Source organism: Poromitra crassiceps (genome assembly GCF_964638095.1).
Source record: "Poromitra crassiceps genome assembly, chromosome: 16".
Classification (NCBI taxonomy): Eukaryota; Metazoa; Chordata; class Actinopteri; order Beryciformes; family Melamphaidae; genus Poromitra; species Poromitra crassiceps.
This window is the reverse complement of record NC_139645.1, coordinates 40,541,339-40,559,634: the sequence shown is the minus strand read 5'-3', so window position 1 is coordinate 40,559,634 and position 18,296 is coordinate 40,541,339. Positions and strand designations below refer to the sequence as shown.

Sequence of the window (18,296 nt, the reverse complement as noted above, 5' to 3'; positions counted from 1 at the left end):
AGCCCTAAAGATTGAGGAGATCAGCTTTAAAATGCATTTCATATTGAGGTTAAACTAGGGCTGCACCATAAGCAAAAACAGAAAACGTATTGCTCTTATATTGACAGGTATTGTGATTGGATATGAATCAAGATTTTAGCGGGAATGCTATTTTTTTGCATTTTCACTGAAATATATAAATGATGATGGGATTTTTACTGAGGTCTGTACCCAACAAGCATGTCCCCTTGCCTCTGGAGAATATGATTTGTAGGCCATGGTATCAGTGGCGTGTCCAGGCCATTTTGACTGGGGTGGCCCAGGTGGGGCACAGACTCAAGCACGGGTGGCACTGAGTGCGGCATTTAGGAAGGATGTAGAAAGGTTTTCCCTCGCCAAAATGTAGCCTAAATCTGGGGCGATATTTACCCCCCTTGCCAACAAGCTAGAATGACATGCTTGGTAGTAATGGACACCTTAGGTCTTCTAGTTTAATAGTATCTTTACTGTAGCTTTAAAATTGGGCCTGCCACAGCCTCTAGAAATAGAGTCATGTCGGCCACAGATCCCAGCACCCTCAGGATTTGGGGTGGCCAATTACATTTCAGGGGTGGCCAGTGCCACTCCCTAGAAATGCCCCTCCAGGGTATCTCTGTAGCACCACAATGCTGCATTTAATGGTATGTTGTGACACCCTACCTTTATCAAATGGCAACTGCTCCTCTGATTTGGATATCATTTTGATTAATTGTGCAGCCCTTGTTTACCTGTATGTCAGATTGAGGAGAGCAGCTTTAAACTGTATGTCAGACTGCAGTTTTGCTAGGAACCGTGCTGGCATGAGGTGTTTTTCCCCCGCAGGTCGCAGACAAGACAGGTAAGTGTCTGCATTGTGTAGAACCTGAAGGACTTCCATCCATCGTGTGTGTTTCCATACTGAACCACTACTGTGCTCAGTGAGCGGCCAGAGAGAAGTGACTGGATTAACACTCCACCTTCACACACACCTCTCCATCACTCTTAACGCTGCCAGTAACCCCGCCCCCCTGAACAACCCCGCCCCCCTTGCCATGCTGCAGCATTGTGAGTTGAACAGACCCGACCTGAGGAAAGAGCCGACAGTACCGCTCCTTCACTACAGACACAGCGTGCGTTCAGACGCCTTCTGCACATTAGCATGTTTGAGCTCGCTCCTTCTCATCGTTTTCAGCATGTTGAGAGGATCAGCGCTCTCCTCTGCCAAAGTGATGCATCTGACATTTTTACAAGCGCTCCGTATTTGAAACGGAAACGGAATTGTATCGAATTTCGGACACGTAATTTCCAGTGTTTACCAACCATTTTTATACAGAGTTCCCAACTGAAAGATAATTTACATAAGTTCTTACACATTTATTAATAACAATAACAATAACAATATTAATAACAATATTAATAATAAGAATTGATTGGATTTATATAGCGCCTTTCTAGACACTCAAAATGCTTCACATATCAGGGGAGGAATGGGAGGGAACTCAACTCATCCACCACCAATGTGTAACACCCACCCTGCCTAGGTCTCAAATTTCATAAGTATCTATAGCCTACACATTTAAGAATATCAAACACTAACTTATGAACTTACATCCCACATTGAGCGACAGTGGAGAGATTCGGTATTGGCTGGTAAATGTATGGAAAAATAAGACTTTTGAGTACATAGCCTGCACTTCTTAAAAGTATCTGTAACATTGTAAAGGTAGAGGAAGGGTTTATTAATATTAAGTATATGAATACACGACACAGTGGAAAGTAAGTGTCCGGAATTGGATCAAATTTTGAATCTCATAATAAATGTGCTATCATCCAATTGTAGAGACTGGAAGAAAATCAAGGTCAAAGCGATATTAAACTTTACAATAGATAGATTGAGGATTGTTAATTTCTGACACTCTTAAGTGAAAACTGTACACTGTAAAATATATTTGGTATATGATTGTGATTTTGGTCATATGCTACCTGGAATTGGATGCTGTGCATCGTCCAATAAACAATAAGCATGAGTAACGGCAAAACAAACATGGAAGATGAGCTTGTGCTACCATTTCAATGATCATCACGACATGAATGTTAAAAAAAACTCAAGGCAATGGGGGCTAGCTGTGTGTTTATGATTTCAGCGATAAGGTAGTTTTTAAGAACTTGTAAACACTGAACAGTGTCTGCAAGCTAGGCTAATGCTAGCTAAATGCTAGCAAAGTTAAACCTCAAACGCATCTCAGTTGTTTACAGTGCGCTTTGCTTTGTAAACATGTGCAAAAGGTGTTGTCTGAACGTACCCACATCCATTTAGAAAACATCTGAAGCTGTAATGGCGTCGATTTCCGAAAAAAATTCCTGGGCTGAGGACAGCCAAAGAGTATAGTATAGACAAGAGCATATGTCATTTCTTGGTTTTTTTCCATAGGTATTTTCAAATCACTGTTCTGATACATATCTAGGGGGTAAGTCCTCCTTTAAATAAAAATATAATAGGAGCCAGTTCCCAGGTCGCCGTGTTGTGTCACGAGCGTCCGAGCTTGAACAGTACTTCGCACATGATGTCCGCCACAGAGGAGGCGAGCGGGGCGGACAGCGAGACGTCCAGCAGACAGAGACTCTTGCTTTGGTTTTCTCTGGAGAGCATCAGCCTGACGGACTGAGAGACGGGGCGGCAGGGTTTGGACCCACCTGGTCCTGCTCCCAGTACGAGTCCCGCTTCCAGCTGTGCTTTAAAAACAACTGTTCATGAACCTGTCAGTCTGTGAAACGGCGATGGAAACCGCTCCAAAGTTGCGCGTGGTCGGTAGCCAGACCAATAATCACGAATCCATAATTATTATACTGTTTTGTATCAACGTTGAAATTAAGGGGAAATGAATTGATGACATCCGTTTGCAAATGCAGTATGGGATGTGTAGTTCGGTTCGAAGCTTAAACATTTTTGGGGGGGGATGTTCTGAAATGTCTATGGAGAAAATGAATGGAGTTACTTGTGGAACCAGCAAGCCAACGTTTCAGCTGTACTATAGTCAAATTTATTTTCGTGCCATGGTGTGTGCGTGTGTGTGTGGGCGGTGGGCGTGGCTGTTGAATAAATATAACACTGACACTGACTGATGAGGGGCCTGCTGAAAGCTGTTGATCTCTCACAAAAAGGAAAAGTCAAAGTTGTCTGGCTGTCCTCCAGTACGGTCAGAAGAAGCCTTGAGATGGATGTAATGACAGAAGAGGACGGTATGCATTCCTGCTGCTGAATGTCTGTGATGATGTCTGTCCACAAGGAAGTCAACACAATCCAAATGTCCCCCCTCTGGACTGCAGTCATACATACTGTGACGTGTTCAACGTCATCACGTCAAGTCTGTGAGGGCCAGAGACTGCAAGGCTACAAGCCACAGATAGACTGGTCTCAAGACTACAATAATACCATTCATTTTGCTTCCTTCTAGCTGTACTTCTACATATTACTGTGTCATGGTGTGGTTGAATATTATGTCTGGTCTACATGATTAATAAAGTCATTGTTTTACATGTTCATAATAAATTATTTTTGTTTTCAGCAAGTGGAAAAACTATGTCACGTCCATATTTTTCAATTTGTAGGTACCTAAATCAATGAAGTGTGGTGCAGTCTGCAGCCCAAGATTGGGCAATTTCACTGTCAGTCAAAGTTAACCAGACAAATTATGTAAAAAATAATTTGATGGGGGCCAATCAACCCTTTGGATCCGCCCATGCCTTGAGTCACATTTCCCAAATCACCTGGCATTTTAGCATATCAATTAAAGCTCCGCCCCTTATCTCCTTCACCTGAGATCAACCAGGAAACAGGCTGTCATTATCCTCTCCTCACTGAGGACAGACACACAGAGAGACAGACGATAAGATTCACCTTCAGACCAAAGCCACGACTTCCACTGAAGGAGGACAGCTACAGGAGGGACTACTGGAATACTGCCTCAACCTGCTGCTGACTGCACACTGAACAGAATACTGCCTCAACCTGCTGCTGACTGCACACTGAACAGAATACTGCCTCAACCTGCTGCTGACTGCACACTGAACAGATTTAGAGAAACACGAATCAAAGTGAAATAACTTCCAGAGAACTTTCTAGAGTAGCGAGTGGTGCCACATCAGACTGACTCACTTCCTGTTCCAGCTGTCTTGCCTGGTGAGTTTTCAGCTTCACTCAGAGAGAAAATGGCTTCCATATCAGAGGTGGATTTCTCCTGTATCATCTGCCATGACATCTTTAAAGATCCTGTCGTCCTGTCATGTAGCCACAGCTTCTGTAAAGCCTGTCTGCAGAACTGGTGGACAGAGAAACTCATTCACGAGTGTCCAATTTGTAAGAAAGTATCTTCACAGAGTCATCCACCTTGTAACTTGGCGTTAAAGAACCTGTGTGAGGCTTTCTTACTGGAGAGAGATCAGAGAGCTTCAGCAGGATCTGAGCTTCTCTGCAGTCTGCACTCTGAGGAACTCAAGCTCTTCTGTCTGGACCATCAGCAGCCAGTGTGTGTTGTCTGTCTGCATTCAGAAACACACACAAACCACAGAATCAGACCCATCGATGAAGCTGCACGGCATCACAAGCAGGAACTTCAGGAATCACTGAAGCCCTTACAGGAGAAACTGAAGCTCTTTAATAAAGTTAAAGGAAACTGTGATCAAACAGCAGAACACATTAAGTTCCAGGCCCAACGCTCAGAGAGGCAGATTAAGAAGGAGTTTAAGAAGCTTCACCAGTTTCTACAAGAGGAAGAGGAGGCCAGGATCTCTGCACTGAGGGAGGAAGAGGAGCAGAAGAGTCAGACGATGAAGGAGAAGATTGAGGGTCTGAGCAGAGAGATAGCAGCTCTTTCAGACACACTCAGAGCCATAGAGAAGGAGCTGAGAGCTGAAGATGTCTTGTTCCTGCAGAACTACAAGGTTACAGTGGAAAGAGTCCAGCACCCCCTGCAGGAGGATCCAAAGCTGGTCTCAGGAGCTCTGATAGATGAGGCCAAACACCTGAGCAACCTGAGCTTCACTGTCTGGAACAAGATGAAGGAGATGGTCTGCTACACTCCTGTGATCCTGGACTCAAACACTGCCGGTTCGAGTCTCATCCTGTCTGAAGATCTGACCAGTGTGAGATATGGACAGGGACAGCAGCGTCCTGAAAACCCAGAGATAATTTCTCCGTATGAGGTTCTGGGATCTGAGAGCTTTAACTCAAGGACTCACAGCTGGGATGTTGATGTTGGAGACAATAAAATATGGCTCCTGGGTGTGGCAGCAATGTCTGACCACAGACGGTCTGGATTTTGGACAATAAAGTTATTAAATGGTAAATACACAACACTCTCTACATCAGATCCAAACATTGTTCTCCCAGAGATGAAGCGCCAGAGGGTCAGAGTGCATCTGGACTGGAACAGAGGAGAGCTGTCCTTCTCTGATCCTGATACTAACACACACATACACACCTTCACACACACCTTCACTGACAGGCTGTTTCCATACTTTAACACTGTGCGCCGTCTGAAGATTTTACCAGTGAAGGTCTCTGTAACAGTGGGCCAGCACAGTTAGAGATGAAGGTGATGAGGATGATCTACAGGGTGGTGGACTCTCTGGAAGTCCTCATGAGAGCCATGAGAGACTTCATCAGTGGCAGAAGATGTTATTCTAACACATCATCATCATCACTATATTCTGTCAGAATAAACTGAAAGACTGAGCTCAAACACATTGAGACAGTGGAATCTATTGTACTGTCAGAATACGTTTGTTTCAGTGTGTAGGAAAGTCACCCTAGAACTTTCCCATGATCCTCTACTCCCTCCCTCTTGACCTTTGACATGTGCTCCACCTCTACTGCCAGGCTGTGTATGATTAGGACTGATGACAGTTTGTTCCCTTAACTGTGTTAAAAAAACCTTCAACTGACCATCAATCCTATATGACTAATTTAAGTGATTATGTGTTTGAGTTGTTGATTGTTGATGGTAAAATATATTTTCATTATGTACATTTGTATATGATTCCTGTTGGATGCACTAAACTGGTGTTTAGATGTCAACTATAATCATCAAGTTTTGGCAGTTATTTACGCATAGCGATTCCTAGGCCCGCGCTAGCTCGGCCGCTACGTAGCCTCGCCCGCCCTGCAGCTCGACCGCTGTGCGGGCTCACACTGCTCTTACGACATCACTGATGACAGTGATTTATGACATCATCAGAGAACAGACCAATGTCCAAGTAGATATATGATAGTTGGTGTTATTTTGGTTAGTTTGGTCTAATTTGTAGGTGACAACAGGTTTAACTTGATTCAATACATGAATTCCTCAGGTACCTGTAGTAATATGCACTGGAATTTGATTAAGGTTGATTGTTGTTTATTGATTATTGTATTCCTTTTCTTCTTGGCTTGTATTATAGAAGCACACTGGCGTAAACATGTTTGCTGAAAGTTACCCATTTGCTATACCTTTTCCGGTAGAAGTTAAAGGAGAACTTCACCGAAAAACAATGCTGATTTATTATGATGTCACACATATCCAAAAACTAAACCGTTCCGCAGGCATTCATTTAGTTTGAGTTATTGTTGAGAGTTGATTTGAGTTCAGCTGTGGACGAGTTATGTCATTTGTGCATGAATGACATTGAGATTTGACTCGGACTTGAGATTTGGGACTCGTGAACAATCATTATTTTGCTGGTGCATTAACACGAAGGAAATGTCTGTGAATAATAATGTCAACTAATGTATGCTAATATACTGTATGCCAATAAAGGAATGAGGATAATACAGTACATGCATTGAATTCCTTAATTCCTTACCAGGGGTGGCCAACCCTTTTTGGTTGTGGGCCACATACAGAAAAATATAAGGAGCAGGTCAAACAATATTAAGTGCGGAAGTTTTCAACCCATTTAGACTGAAAGAACATTTTTGTCAGTCCCTCAGAAGCAAAGAGTGAGGGCTTCTTTCTAGAGCTGCCATTTTGCACCAAGAGATGTTCAACCATAATACAGGGAGACCCATCGTAGAATAGAACATTTTCTCCACCACAGGAGCAGGAGAGAGACAGGTTATTCTGAGTAATGGGGTTGACTGGAGAACAGTGTTGGGCAAGTTCCTTTCAAAATGTAATATATTACATATTACTAGTTACTTTCATTTGAAAGTAATAAGTTACTTTACAATATTACTGTCTGTGTAGAGTAACTCGTTACTTATTACACCACTTTTACATTACTTTCACCAAAACAACAGCAGTAGCAGAATGACATCGCCGCCCCAGAACCATCCCCCAAAATAATTTTAACCATCTTGAAGTCAGTGTAAACTGACCAAAAATTCTAAATGTTATTCTTTTCCTTTGTTATTGTCATGTACGGTGGTTATTTGCATAAAAACACACAATTTGATTAGGAAATGATTGTATCCTTATTTAAATCTGTGCTTTGATAAAAAAAAAAATAGCTCAATTTGTAACTTGTGTTACTTGACAAAGTAACTGGTATATTACTGAAATCCTAATGGTAATAAGTTATATTACTAAGTTACTGCTAAAAGTAATATATTACATGTAATGTTACTCTTAATGAGTTACCCCCCAAGTAACACTGCTGGAGAAATTACTACCATCATTATTCTTTTCTCCAAACTCAGCTGGATGAAGTTCATACTCCTTCCCTGGTGGTTGTCGTGAGGCATTCTGGGAAACGTAGTCAATCACTAACTGTAGTAGCAGTAGAGGTGACAGGCTGAGAGAAAGTTAGTTCACCAAAACAGGAAATGACAACACCTCACTGAATAACTGTTGGAATGAACTGGACATCAACACACTGATCATAATAACCAACCCAACCTCACCCCATGGCTTCACCCCATAGCCTACAAATAACACGGGTTTCCACTTTCAAAATATGTGCAATGTGTACTGCAAAGTCAAATTTTGCATGCAGAGACCGGTGACCAATGAGTCTTCTATGCACCTGGCTGCAACTGAAACAACTGAAAAGGTCACGTAGGTTCATTTGAAAAGGTTGCTGCGTTAAATTACGTTTAGGCAACTACAACAACTTGGTTAAGGTTATGGTTTGGGTCGGGGATAAAAACAGGGCATGCCGGCTCTCTCTCTCTCACCCCTGATCTTACTTGTCAGCAACATATTTCAATGTCAGACTGAAGTTACGTTAAACTGCACACAATCAGAACGTTTGGCGTATCGTATGCAATTTCAAAGTGAAAAGTTGTGTTATTTGTACAGATTTCAAGAGAACGGGCTGTAATAACATACGTTTTCTTTTGGGAGCAATTCATTTCCGTAACCTGACTTCTCAAAGAACCAAACATTTGGAAGCATTTGGCCTACTTCTACAGTACATATTACTGTGTCATGGTGTGGTTGAATATTATGTCTGGTCTACATGATTAATAAAGTCATTGTTTTACATGTTCATAATAAATTATATTTGTTTTCAGCAAGTGGAAAAACTGTCACGTCCATATTTTTCAATTTGTAGGTACCTAAATCAATGAAGTGTGGTGCAGTCTGCAGCCCAAGATTGGGCAATTACAAATAATTTACAAATTATGTAAAAAATAATTTGATGGGGGGCCAATCAACCCTTTGGATCCGGCCCTGCCTTGAGTCACATTTCCCAAATCACGTGGTATTTTAGCACGACTATTAAAGCTCCGCCCCTTATCTGCTTCACCTGAGATCAACCAGGAAACAGGTTGTTATTATTCCTCTCCTCACTGAGGACAGACACGCAGAGAGACAGACGATAAGATTCACCTTCAGACCAAAGCCATGACTTCCACTGAAGGAGGACAGCTACAGGAGAGAATACTGGAATACTGCCTCAACCTGCTGCTGACTGCACACTGAACAGATTTAGAGAGACACAAATCAAAGTGAAATAACTTCCAGAGAACTTTCTAGAGGAGCGAGTGGTGCCACAGCAGACTGACTCACTTCCTGTTTGACTGGTCTGCCTGGTGAGTTTTCAGCTTCACTCAGAGAGAAAATGGCTTCCAAATCAGAGGATCTCTCCTGTATCATCTGTCATGACATCTTTAAAGATCCTGTCGTCCTGTCATGTAGCCACAGCTTCTGTAAAGCCTGTCTGCAGAGATGGTGGAAAGAGAAACTCATACATGAGTGTCCAATTTGTAAGAAAGTATCTTCACAATGTTATCCACCTTGTAACTTGGCGTTAAAGAACCTGTGTGAGGCTTTCTTACTGGAGAGGGATCAGAGAGCTTCAGCAGCATCTGAGCTTCTCTGCAGTCTGCACTCTGAGAAACTCAAGCTCTTCTGTCTGGACCATCAGCAGCCAGTGTGTCTCGTCTGTCAGCATTCAGAAACACACACAAACCACAGAATCAGACCCATCGATGAAGCTGCACGGCAGCACAAGAAGGAACTTCAGGCATCACTGAAGCCCTTACAGGAGAAACTGAAGCTCTTTAATAAAGTTAAAGGAAAGTGTAATAAAACAGCTGAACACATTAAGGTCCAGGCCCAAAACACAGAGAGGCAGATTAAGAAGGAGTTTAAGAAGCTTCACCAGTTTCTCCAAGAGGAAGAGGAGGCCAGGATCTCTGCACTGAGGGAGGAAGAGGAGCAGAAGAGTCAGACGATGAAGGAGAAGATTGAGGGTTTGAGCAGAGAGATAGCAGCTCTTTCAGACACACTCAGAGCCATAGAGAAGGAGCTGAGAGCTGAAGATGTCTTGTTCCTGCAGAACTACAAGGTTACAGTGGAAAGAGTCCAGCACCCCCTGCAGGAGGATCCAAAGCTGGTCTCAGGAGCTCTGATAGATGAGGCCAAACACCTGAGCAACCTGAGCTTCACAGTCTGGGACAAGATGAAGGAGATGGTCTGCTACACTCCTGTGATCCTGGACTCAAACACTGCCGGTTCGAGTCTCATCCTGTCTGAAGATCTGACCAGTGTGAGATTTGGACAGGGACAGCAGCGTCCTGAAAACCCAGAGATCATTTCTCCGTATGAGGTTCTGGGATCTGAGAGCTTTAACTCAGGGACTCACAGCTGGGCCGCCCAGCGACGGGAGGGGGTCCTGGGCCTCGGCGGCCGGACACACGGCCCAGTGCAGCAGGCCGTCCAGCACGGGCAGGCACACGCTCTCGGGGTACAGCGACAGGTCCAGCTGGCCCGCCATGTTGGCCAGCGTCACCAGAGTGTTCTCCCGCAGCGCCTCCAGGCACGCCCACCACCACTCGTCCCGTTCGTGGTCAAAGGTCAAGGTCACTGTGACCTCTCCAACGCCATTTTCAAGCTTGTTAATGCCATATCTCAGCAATGCCTTGACGGAATTTCATCAAATTTGCCTCAAACATTAACTTGGCCTCAAGGATGAACTGATTACATTTTGGTGGTCAAACTTCAAGGTCACTGTGACCTCACGAATACCATTCCCAAGTTGGTTAATGCAATATCTCAAGAACGGCTTGATAGAATTTCTTCTGATTTGGCTCAAACATCGACTTGGACGCAAGGATGAACTGATTCTATTTTGGTTATCAAAGGTCAAGGTCACTGTGACTTCGAATGCCATTATCAAGCTTGTTAACGCGATATCTCAGGAATGTCTTGATGGAATTTCTTCGAATTTGCCTCAAATGGCGATTTGGACTCAAGAATTAACTAATGACGGAGGCATAAGTCCGCGTTGCGGTCGTTCTAGTTGTTTTCAGCAAGTGGAAAAACTACTACAGTATGTCACATCCATATTGCAATTTGTAGGTACCTAAATCAGTGAAGTGTGGTGCAGTCTGCAGCCCAAGATTGGACAATTTCACGGTCAGTAAGTTAAACAGACAAATTATGTAAAAGAGAGTTTGATGGGGGGCCAATCAACCCTTTGGATCCGCCCCTGCCTTGAGTCACATTTCCCAAATCACGTGGGATTTTAGCATGACAATTAAAGCTCCGCCCCTTATCTGAATCACAATTTGATTAGGAAATTATTGTATCCTTATTTAAATCTGTGCTTTGATAATTAAAAAAAAGCTCAATTTGTAACTTGTGTAGTAAGTAACAAAGTAAATCCTAATGGTAATAAGTTATATTACTAAGTTACTGCTAAAAGTAATATATTACATGTAATGTTAGTCTTAATGAGTTACCCCCCAAGTAACACTGCTGGAGAAATTACTACCATCATTATTCTTTTCTCCAAACTCAGCTGGATGAAGTTCATACTCCTTCCCTGGTGGTTGTCGTGAGGCATTCTGGGAAACGTAGTCAATCACTAACTGTAGTAGCAGTAGAGGAGACAGGCTGAGAGAAAGTTAGTTCCTCGGACAGGAAATGACAACACCTCACTGAATAACTGTTGGAATGAACTGGACATCAACACACTGATCATAATAACCAACCCAACCTCACCCCATGGCTTCACCCCATAGCATACAAATAACACAGGTTTCCACTTTCAAAATATGTGCAATGTGCCGATGCCGTTGGTGAAAGCAGAAATTGTTCTTCCCTGCTTAGAACACTAGAGCTGCGTTCACAGTGCTCAACCATATTTCATGTATGTGTATTCTTTAACATGTTGTGAAACATTAGTAAAGTAAAGATCTCATACTGAATAAACAACGTTTCGTCAAATCAAGAGAGGAGACATTCTGGATGTAGATATTTTTCTTTGTTGTATTTTTCTCGTTACATTTTTGTTTAACTATAACTGTTAGAAGTGGTGTTGAAGACGGTCCGTCCTGTACAGCGAGTCTGTCCCACGGCCATATGTTGTACCACATCAGGATGTCCCACAAACATTCTGAAACAGCTTGTTCTTTTATGTTTAAATACAGCAAAAAAATAATTCTTCACATCCTCTGAAGACCGAAACTAAAAGATTCATATTCAGATGAGCACGATTTTGTGATGATAAATGACTGTTAATTAGGGGTCTGATGACACATCGATCTAGATCAATATATAGATTCAATGATCAACGATCCAATATCATAGATGCAAAATGAAAATATCTATATATATCATCTTTGAAATTCCCATGGCACGTCTTGTTTCCATCCAAGCGTTCCTTTTATTAAAAATAATAGATTGTTATTCGTTCACAAATAAAATTGTCAAATCAGTTTAGTTGCATATTGTGAGTTGATATATGTAACTGATTGTGTCAAGTGGGCATATGACATCATCTCGACCACAGGTCTGTGAATTGGAAGTGAATCGAAATCGTATTGTGGCAGACTTTGGGATATCGGCAAATATCGTATCGTTGTCCAAAGAATCAATATATCATATTGTGATGAAACTTATGATACTGGTAATTCATCATTAACAATCGTCACCCAGTTTGAACACAATCTGTTGGAGAGGAAAGGAGGAACCGGATGCTTGAAATGTACAACTTGTATTTACAGGAAGAGGATGATGATGATGATGATGGAGATGAGACTGAAGGGAAAGCGGCTCTGATTGGTGGAGAGGAAACCGGTTCAAAGTTGAAAGACCCCCTAAAGTCAAACTATGCTTTTCTTCTTCTTCCTTCAGGAGCAGTTTTCAGGGGGCGGGCCTACGAGTTTGTGACATCACAAATAGTTTGGAAGTCAATGTGAGTGAGTCAGTGTGATGTAACTTGACGTCTCCACTGAGAATGGACTTGACAATGAAGTAGGAGACTATCTTGTGTCCAGCAGGAACACTTTTGAGATGAAATATATTTGCATATTTATGGAATTTTTAATGAGGGAGAAGGCAGTAGATGTCATTTTAAGGATTTCAACAAGATAATTTAACTTTATTTTGTGGGAAACTCATCAGACACAATATTATTCAAAAAGAGTATTTTAACATGACTTTAGGGGGTCTTTAATATTTTTTTCATTTTTAAAGCCTCCCTCCGCTTTATAATGTTGTGCTTTACGCAATACTGATGGTCAAACTGCAAAATGGTCAAAATAATTCACATTTATCACCCCCCCCCTTCCCCTAAAACCCAAAACAAGCCAGAAGGTCATATTGCACAACAGGTCGCTTCAGTCAGGACAAGGGACCTGTACCCAATTATTATGAGCAAGTTTCCTCTGTCATCACATGACAAGAGGCCTATCTACAACATGGGTCACTATTTAAATAACCCCCCCCCTTCCCCCGCCCCATCCCAGACGAGCAAACATAAAACCCCACAGAGAAGAAACCTACCACATCCATTTAGAAAACATCTGAAGCTGTAATGGCGTCGATTTCCGAAAAAAATTCCTGGGCTGAGGACAGCCAAAGAGTATAGTATAGACAAGAGCATATGTCATTTCTTGGTTTTTTTCCATAGGTATTTTCAAATCACTGTTCTGATACATATCTAGAGGGTAAGTCCTCCTTTAAATAAAAATATAATAGGAGCCAGTTCCCAGGTCGCCGTGTTGTGTCACGAGCGTCCGAGCTTGAACAGTACTTCGCACATGATGTCCGCCACAGAGGAGGCGAGCGGGGCGGACAGCGAGACGTCCAGCAGACAGAGACTCTTGCTTTGGTTTTCTCTGGAGAGCATCAGCCTGACGGACTGAGAGACGGGGCGGCAGGGTTTGGACCCACCTGGTCCTGCTCCCAGTACGAGTCCCGCTTCCAGCTGTGCTTTAAAAACAACTGTTCATGAACCTGTCAGTCTGTGAAACGGCGATGGAAACCGCTCCAAAGTTGCGCGTGGTCGGTAGCCAGACCAATAATCACGAATCCATAATTATTATACTGTTTTGTATCAACGTTGAAATTAAGGGGAAATGAATTGATGACATCGTTTGCAAATGCAGTATGGGATGTGTAGTTCGGTTCGAAGCTTAAACATTTTTGGGGGGGATGTTCTGAAATGTCTATGGAGAAAATGAATGGAGTTACTTGTGGAACCAGCAAGCCAACGTTTCAGCTGTACTATAGTCAAATTTATTTTCGTGCCATGGTGTGTGCGTGTGTGTGTGGGCGGTGGGCGTGGCTGTTGAATAAATATAACACTGACACTGACTGATGAGGGGCCTGCTGAAAGCTGTTGATCTCTCACAAAAAGGAAAAGTCAAAGTTGTCTGGCTGTCCTCCAGTACGGTCAGAAGAAGCCTTGAGATGGATGTAATGACAGAAGAGGACGGTATGCATTCCTGCTGCTGAATGTCTGTGATGATGTCTGTCCACAAGGAAGTCAACACAATCCAAATGTCCCCCCTCTGGACTGCAGTCATACATACTGTGACGTGTTCAACGTCATCACGTCAAGTCTGTGAGGGCCAGAGACTGCAAGGCTACAAGCCACAGATAGACTGGTCTCAAGACTACAATAATACCATTCATTTTGCTTCCTTCTAGCTGTACTTCTACATATTACTGTGTCATGGTGTGGTTGAATATTATGTCTGGTCTACATGATTAATAAAGTCATTGTTTTACATGTTCATAATAAATTATTTTTGTTTTCAGCAAGTGGAAAAACTATGTCACGTCCATATTTTTCAATTTGTAGGTACCTAAATCAATGAAGTGTGGTGCAGTCTGCAGCCCAAGATTGGGCAATTTCACTGTCAGTCAAAGTTAACCAGACAAATTATGTAAAAAATAATTTGATGGGGGCCAATCAACCCTTTGGATCCGCCCATGCCTTGAGTCACATTTCCCAAATCACCTGGCATTTTAGCATGACAATTAAAGCTCCGCCCCTTATCTCCTTCACCTGAGATTAACCAGGAAACAGGCTGTCATTATCCTCTCCTCACTGAGGACAGACACACAGAGAGACAGACGATAAGATTCACCTTCAGACCAAAGCCACGACTTCCACTGAAGGAGGACAGCTACAGGAGGGAATACTGGAATACTGCCTCAACCTGCTGCTGACTGCACACTGAACATATTTAGAGAAACACGAATCAAAGTGAAATAACGTCCAGAGAACTTTCTAGAGGAGCGAGTGGTGCCACATCAGACTGACTCACTTCCTGTTCCAGCCGTCTTGCCTGGTGAGTTTTCAGCTTCACTCAGAGAGAAAATGGCTTCCATATCAGAGGTGGATTTCTCCTGTATCATCTGCCATGACATCTTTAAAGATCCTGTCGTCCTGTCATGTAGCCACAGCTTCTGTAAAGCCTGTCTGCAGAACTGGTGGACAGAGAAACTCATTCACGAGTGTCCAATTTGTAAGAAAGTATCTTCACAGAGTCATCCACCTTGTAACTTGGCGTTAAAGAACCTGTGTGAGGCTTTCTTACTGGAGAGAGATCAGAGAGCTTCAGCAGGATCTGAGCTTCTCTGCAGTCTGCACTCTGAGGAACTCAAGCTCTTCTGTCTGGACCATCAGCAGCCAGTGTGTGTTGTCTGTCTGCATTCAGAAACACACACAAACCACAGAATCAGACCCATCGATGAAGCTGCACGGCATCACAAGCAGGAACTTCAGGAATCACTGAAGCCCTTACAGGAGAAACTGAAGCTCTTTAATAAAGTTAAAGGAAACTGTGATCAAACAGCAGAACACATTAAGTTCCAGGCCCAACGCTCAGAGAGGCAGATTAAGAAGGAGTTTAAGAAGCTTCACCAGTTTCTACAAGAGGAAGAGGAGGCCAGGATCTCTGCACTGAGGGAGGAAGAGGAGCAGAAGAGTCAGACGATGAAGAAGAAGATTGAAGGTCTGAGCAGAGAGATAGCAGCTCTTTCAGACACACTCAGAGCCATAGAGAAGGAGCTGAGAGCTGAAGATGTCTTGTTCCTGCAGAACTACAAGGCTGCAGTGGAAAGAGTCCAGCACCCCCTGCAGGAGGATCCACAGTTGGTCTCAGGAGCTCTGATAGATGAGGCCAAACACCTGGGCAACCTGAGCTTCACTGTCTGGAACAAGATGAAGGAGATGGTCTGCTACACTCCTGTGATCCTGGACTCAAACACTGCCGGTTCGAGTCTCATCCTGTCTGAAGATCTGACCAGTGTGAGATATGGACAGGGACAGCAGCGTCCTGAAAACCCAGAGATCATTTCTCCGTATGAGGTTCTGGGATCTGAGAGCTTTAACTCAAGGACTCACAGCTGGGATGTTGATGTTGGAGACAATAAAATATGGCTCCTGGGTGTGGCAGCAATGTCTGACCACAGACGGTCTGGATTTTGGACAATAAAGTTATTAAATCGTAAATACACAACACTCTCTACATCAGATCCAAACATTGTTCTCCCAGAGATGAAGCTCCAGAGGGTCAGAGTGCATCTGGACTGGAACAGAGGAGAGCTGTCCTTCTCTGATCCTGATACTAACACACACATACACACCTTCACACACACCTTCACTGACAGGCTGTTTCCATACTTTAACACTGTGCGCCGTCTGAAGATTTTACCAGTGAAGGTCTCTGTAACAGTGGGCCAGCACAGTTAGAGATGAAGGTGATGAGGATGATCTACAGGGTGGTGGACTCTCTGGAAGTCCTCATGAGAGCCATGAGAGACTTCATCAGTGGCAGAAGATGTTATTCTAACACATCATCATCATCACTATATTCTGTCAGAATAAACTGAAAGACTGAGACACATTGAGACAGTGGAATCTATTGTACTGTCAGAATACGTTTGTTTCAGTGTGTAGGAAAGTCACCCTAGAACTTTCCCATGATCCTCTACTCCCTCCCTCTTGACCTTTGACCTGTGCTCCACCTCTACTGCCAGGCTGTGTATGATTAGGACTGATGACAGTTTGTTCCCTTAACTGTGTTAAAAAAAACCTTCAACTGACCATCAATCCTATATGACTAATTTAAGTGATTATGTGTTTGAGTTGTTGATTGTTGATGGTAAAATATATTTTCATTATGTACATTTGTATATGATTCCTGTTGGATGCACTAAACTGGTGTTTAGATGTCAACTATAATCATCAAGTTTTGGCAGTTATTTACGCATAGCGATTCCTAGGCCCGCGCTAGCTCGGCCGCTACGTAGCCTCGCCCGCCCTGCAGCTCGACCGCTGTGCGGGCTCACACTGCTCTTACGACATCACTGATGGCAGTGATTTATGACATCATCAGAGAACAGACCAATGTCCAAGTAGATAGATGATAGTTGGTGTTATTTTGGTTAGTTTGGTCTAATTTGTAGGTGACAACAGGTTTAACTTGATTCAATACATGAATTCCTCAGGTACCTGTAGTAATATGCACTGGAATTTGATTAAGGTTGATTGTTGTTTATTGATTATTGTATTCCTTTTCTTCTTGGCTTGTATTATAGAAGCACACTGGCGTAAACATGTTTGCTGAAAGTTACCCATTTGCTATACCTTTTCCGGTAGAAGTTAAAGGAGAACTTCACCGAAAAACAATGCTGATTTATTTTATACATGATGTCACACATATCCAAAAACTAAACCGTTCCGCAGGCATTCATTTAGTTTGAGTTATTGTTGAGAGTTGATTTGAGTTCAGCTGTGTTGTTTTGGGGGGTTGGAAGCCAGATTTAGAGGAATATCTCATTTTAAATTAACAGACTGAGCAGGTGTAGCCATAAGGCTATTTTCCAAACTGCTCAGCCTCCTGGAAAGATCCATAATCACCAGACTAAGTACATTGCCACTGCCCAGGCTCAATGGACTTGACAAAAAAGGGAGACCACATGTTTCAAAGCAATGTAACACAATGTTTATTTTGGCTGGTATTGCCTTTTCAGAAGGTAGAAATCTTTCCTCTAGAGCAGGGGTTCCCAACCTTTTTTGTGCCAAGGACTGGTAGATACATGGGAAAAAAAGTTGCGGACCGGTTGTCAATTCTAATGGTTTTAGTTATATATATTTACTCACCAGGTGGCGACAAAGGGTAAATAATAGCCTTTTGTGTTGTACTGTATGTAGCCTATACAGTATTTATGTTTTTGTTTTAATTACAAACATACATAAACGTAAACTTGAAACTATGTTTCAACTACCATACACAGCCGATAATATTATAGCCTATGTTTATTAATTTTTTTTTTTTTTTTTTTTTTTTTTTTTTTTTTTTACCTCTCAAAAATCTGGGCAATTGCCCCCTCAGTTACAATGGGCATGACGCTTCTGCCCACACCCGTATACTTCCTAAACATTTCAAATGTATGAGTCATGTAGACTCTAATGAAAAGAAAAGCTTTGTCTTAAAGTCACATAGAACACCAAACATTCATCCAAGCCCTGCCTCCTCTCTCCTCGTCTGTTCTCTCCTCAGAGATTGGCTGACTGACTGAATGAGCGCATGGCACGGCCATGCTGAGTTTGGCGTGCTTCTTCTACCACAA

General features: G+C 42.7%; 3 protein-coding genes and 1 pseudogene across 4 annotated transcripts in view; 3 read left to right on the top strand and 1 right to left on the bottom strand.

The window, feature by feature from the left end:
* Window positions 1-18,296, bottom strand: part of LOC310791642 (asc-type amino acid transporter 1-like) — a 557,867-nt pseudogene that overhangs the window by 113,002 nt on the left and 426,569 nt on the right. The gene's annotated exons all lie outside the window — the stretch shown is intronic.
* On the top strand, window positions 4,188-6,119 carry LOC310790938 (E3 ubiquitin-protein ligase TRIM39-like). Its single transcript, XM_083652647.1, has one exon. The coding sequence runs from the start codon at window positions 4,207-4,209 to the stop codon at window positions 5,581-5,583; it is 1,377 nt and encodes a 458-aa protein (XP_083508773.1). The 5' UTR covers window positions 4,188-4,206; the 3' UTR covers window positions 5,584-6,119.
* Window positions 8,844-13,662, top strand: LOC310791151 (E3 ubiquitin-protein ligase TRIM35-like; the record flags this gene model as incomplete). The annotated part of the gene is made up of 2 exons (XM_083652844.1): window positions 8,844-10,276; window positions 13,442-13,662. The coding sequence occupies exons 1-2, from the start codon at window positions 9,040-9,042 to the stop codon at window positions 13,660-13,662; spliced, it is 1,458 nt and encodes a 485-aa protein (XP_083508970.1). The 5' UTR covers window positions 8,844-9,039.
* Window positions 15,018-16,507, top strand: LOC310790937 (E3 ubiquitin-protein ligase TRIM39-like). The gene has a single exon (XM_083652646.1). The coding sequence runs from the start codon at window positions 15,037-15,039 to the stop codon at window positions 16,411-16,413; it is 1,377 nt and encodes a 458-aa protein (XP_083508772.1). The 5' UTR covers window positions 15,018-15,036; the 3' UTR covers window positions 16,414-16,507.

Bases quoted from the DNA above. Each gene is read 5' to 3' on its own strand.
- LOC310790937 (XM_083652646.1), top strand. From the start codon at position 15,037: ATGGCTTCCATATCAGAGGTGGATTTCTCCTGTATCATCTGCCATGAC.
- LOC310790938 (XM_083652647.1), top strand. From the start codon at position 4,207: ATGGCTTCCATATCAGAGGTGGATTTCTCCTGTATCATCTGCCATGAC.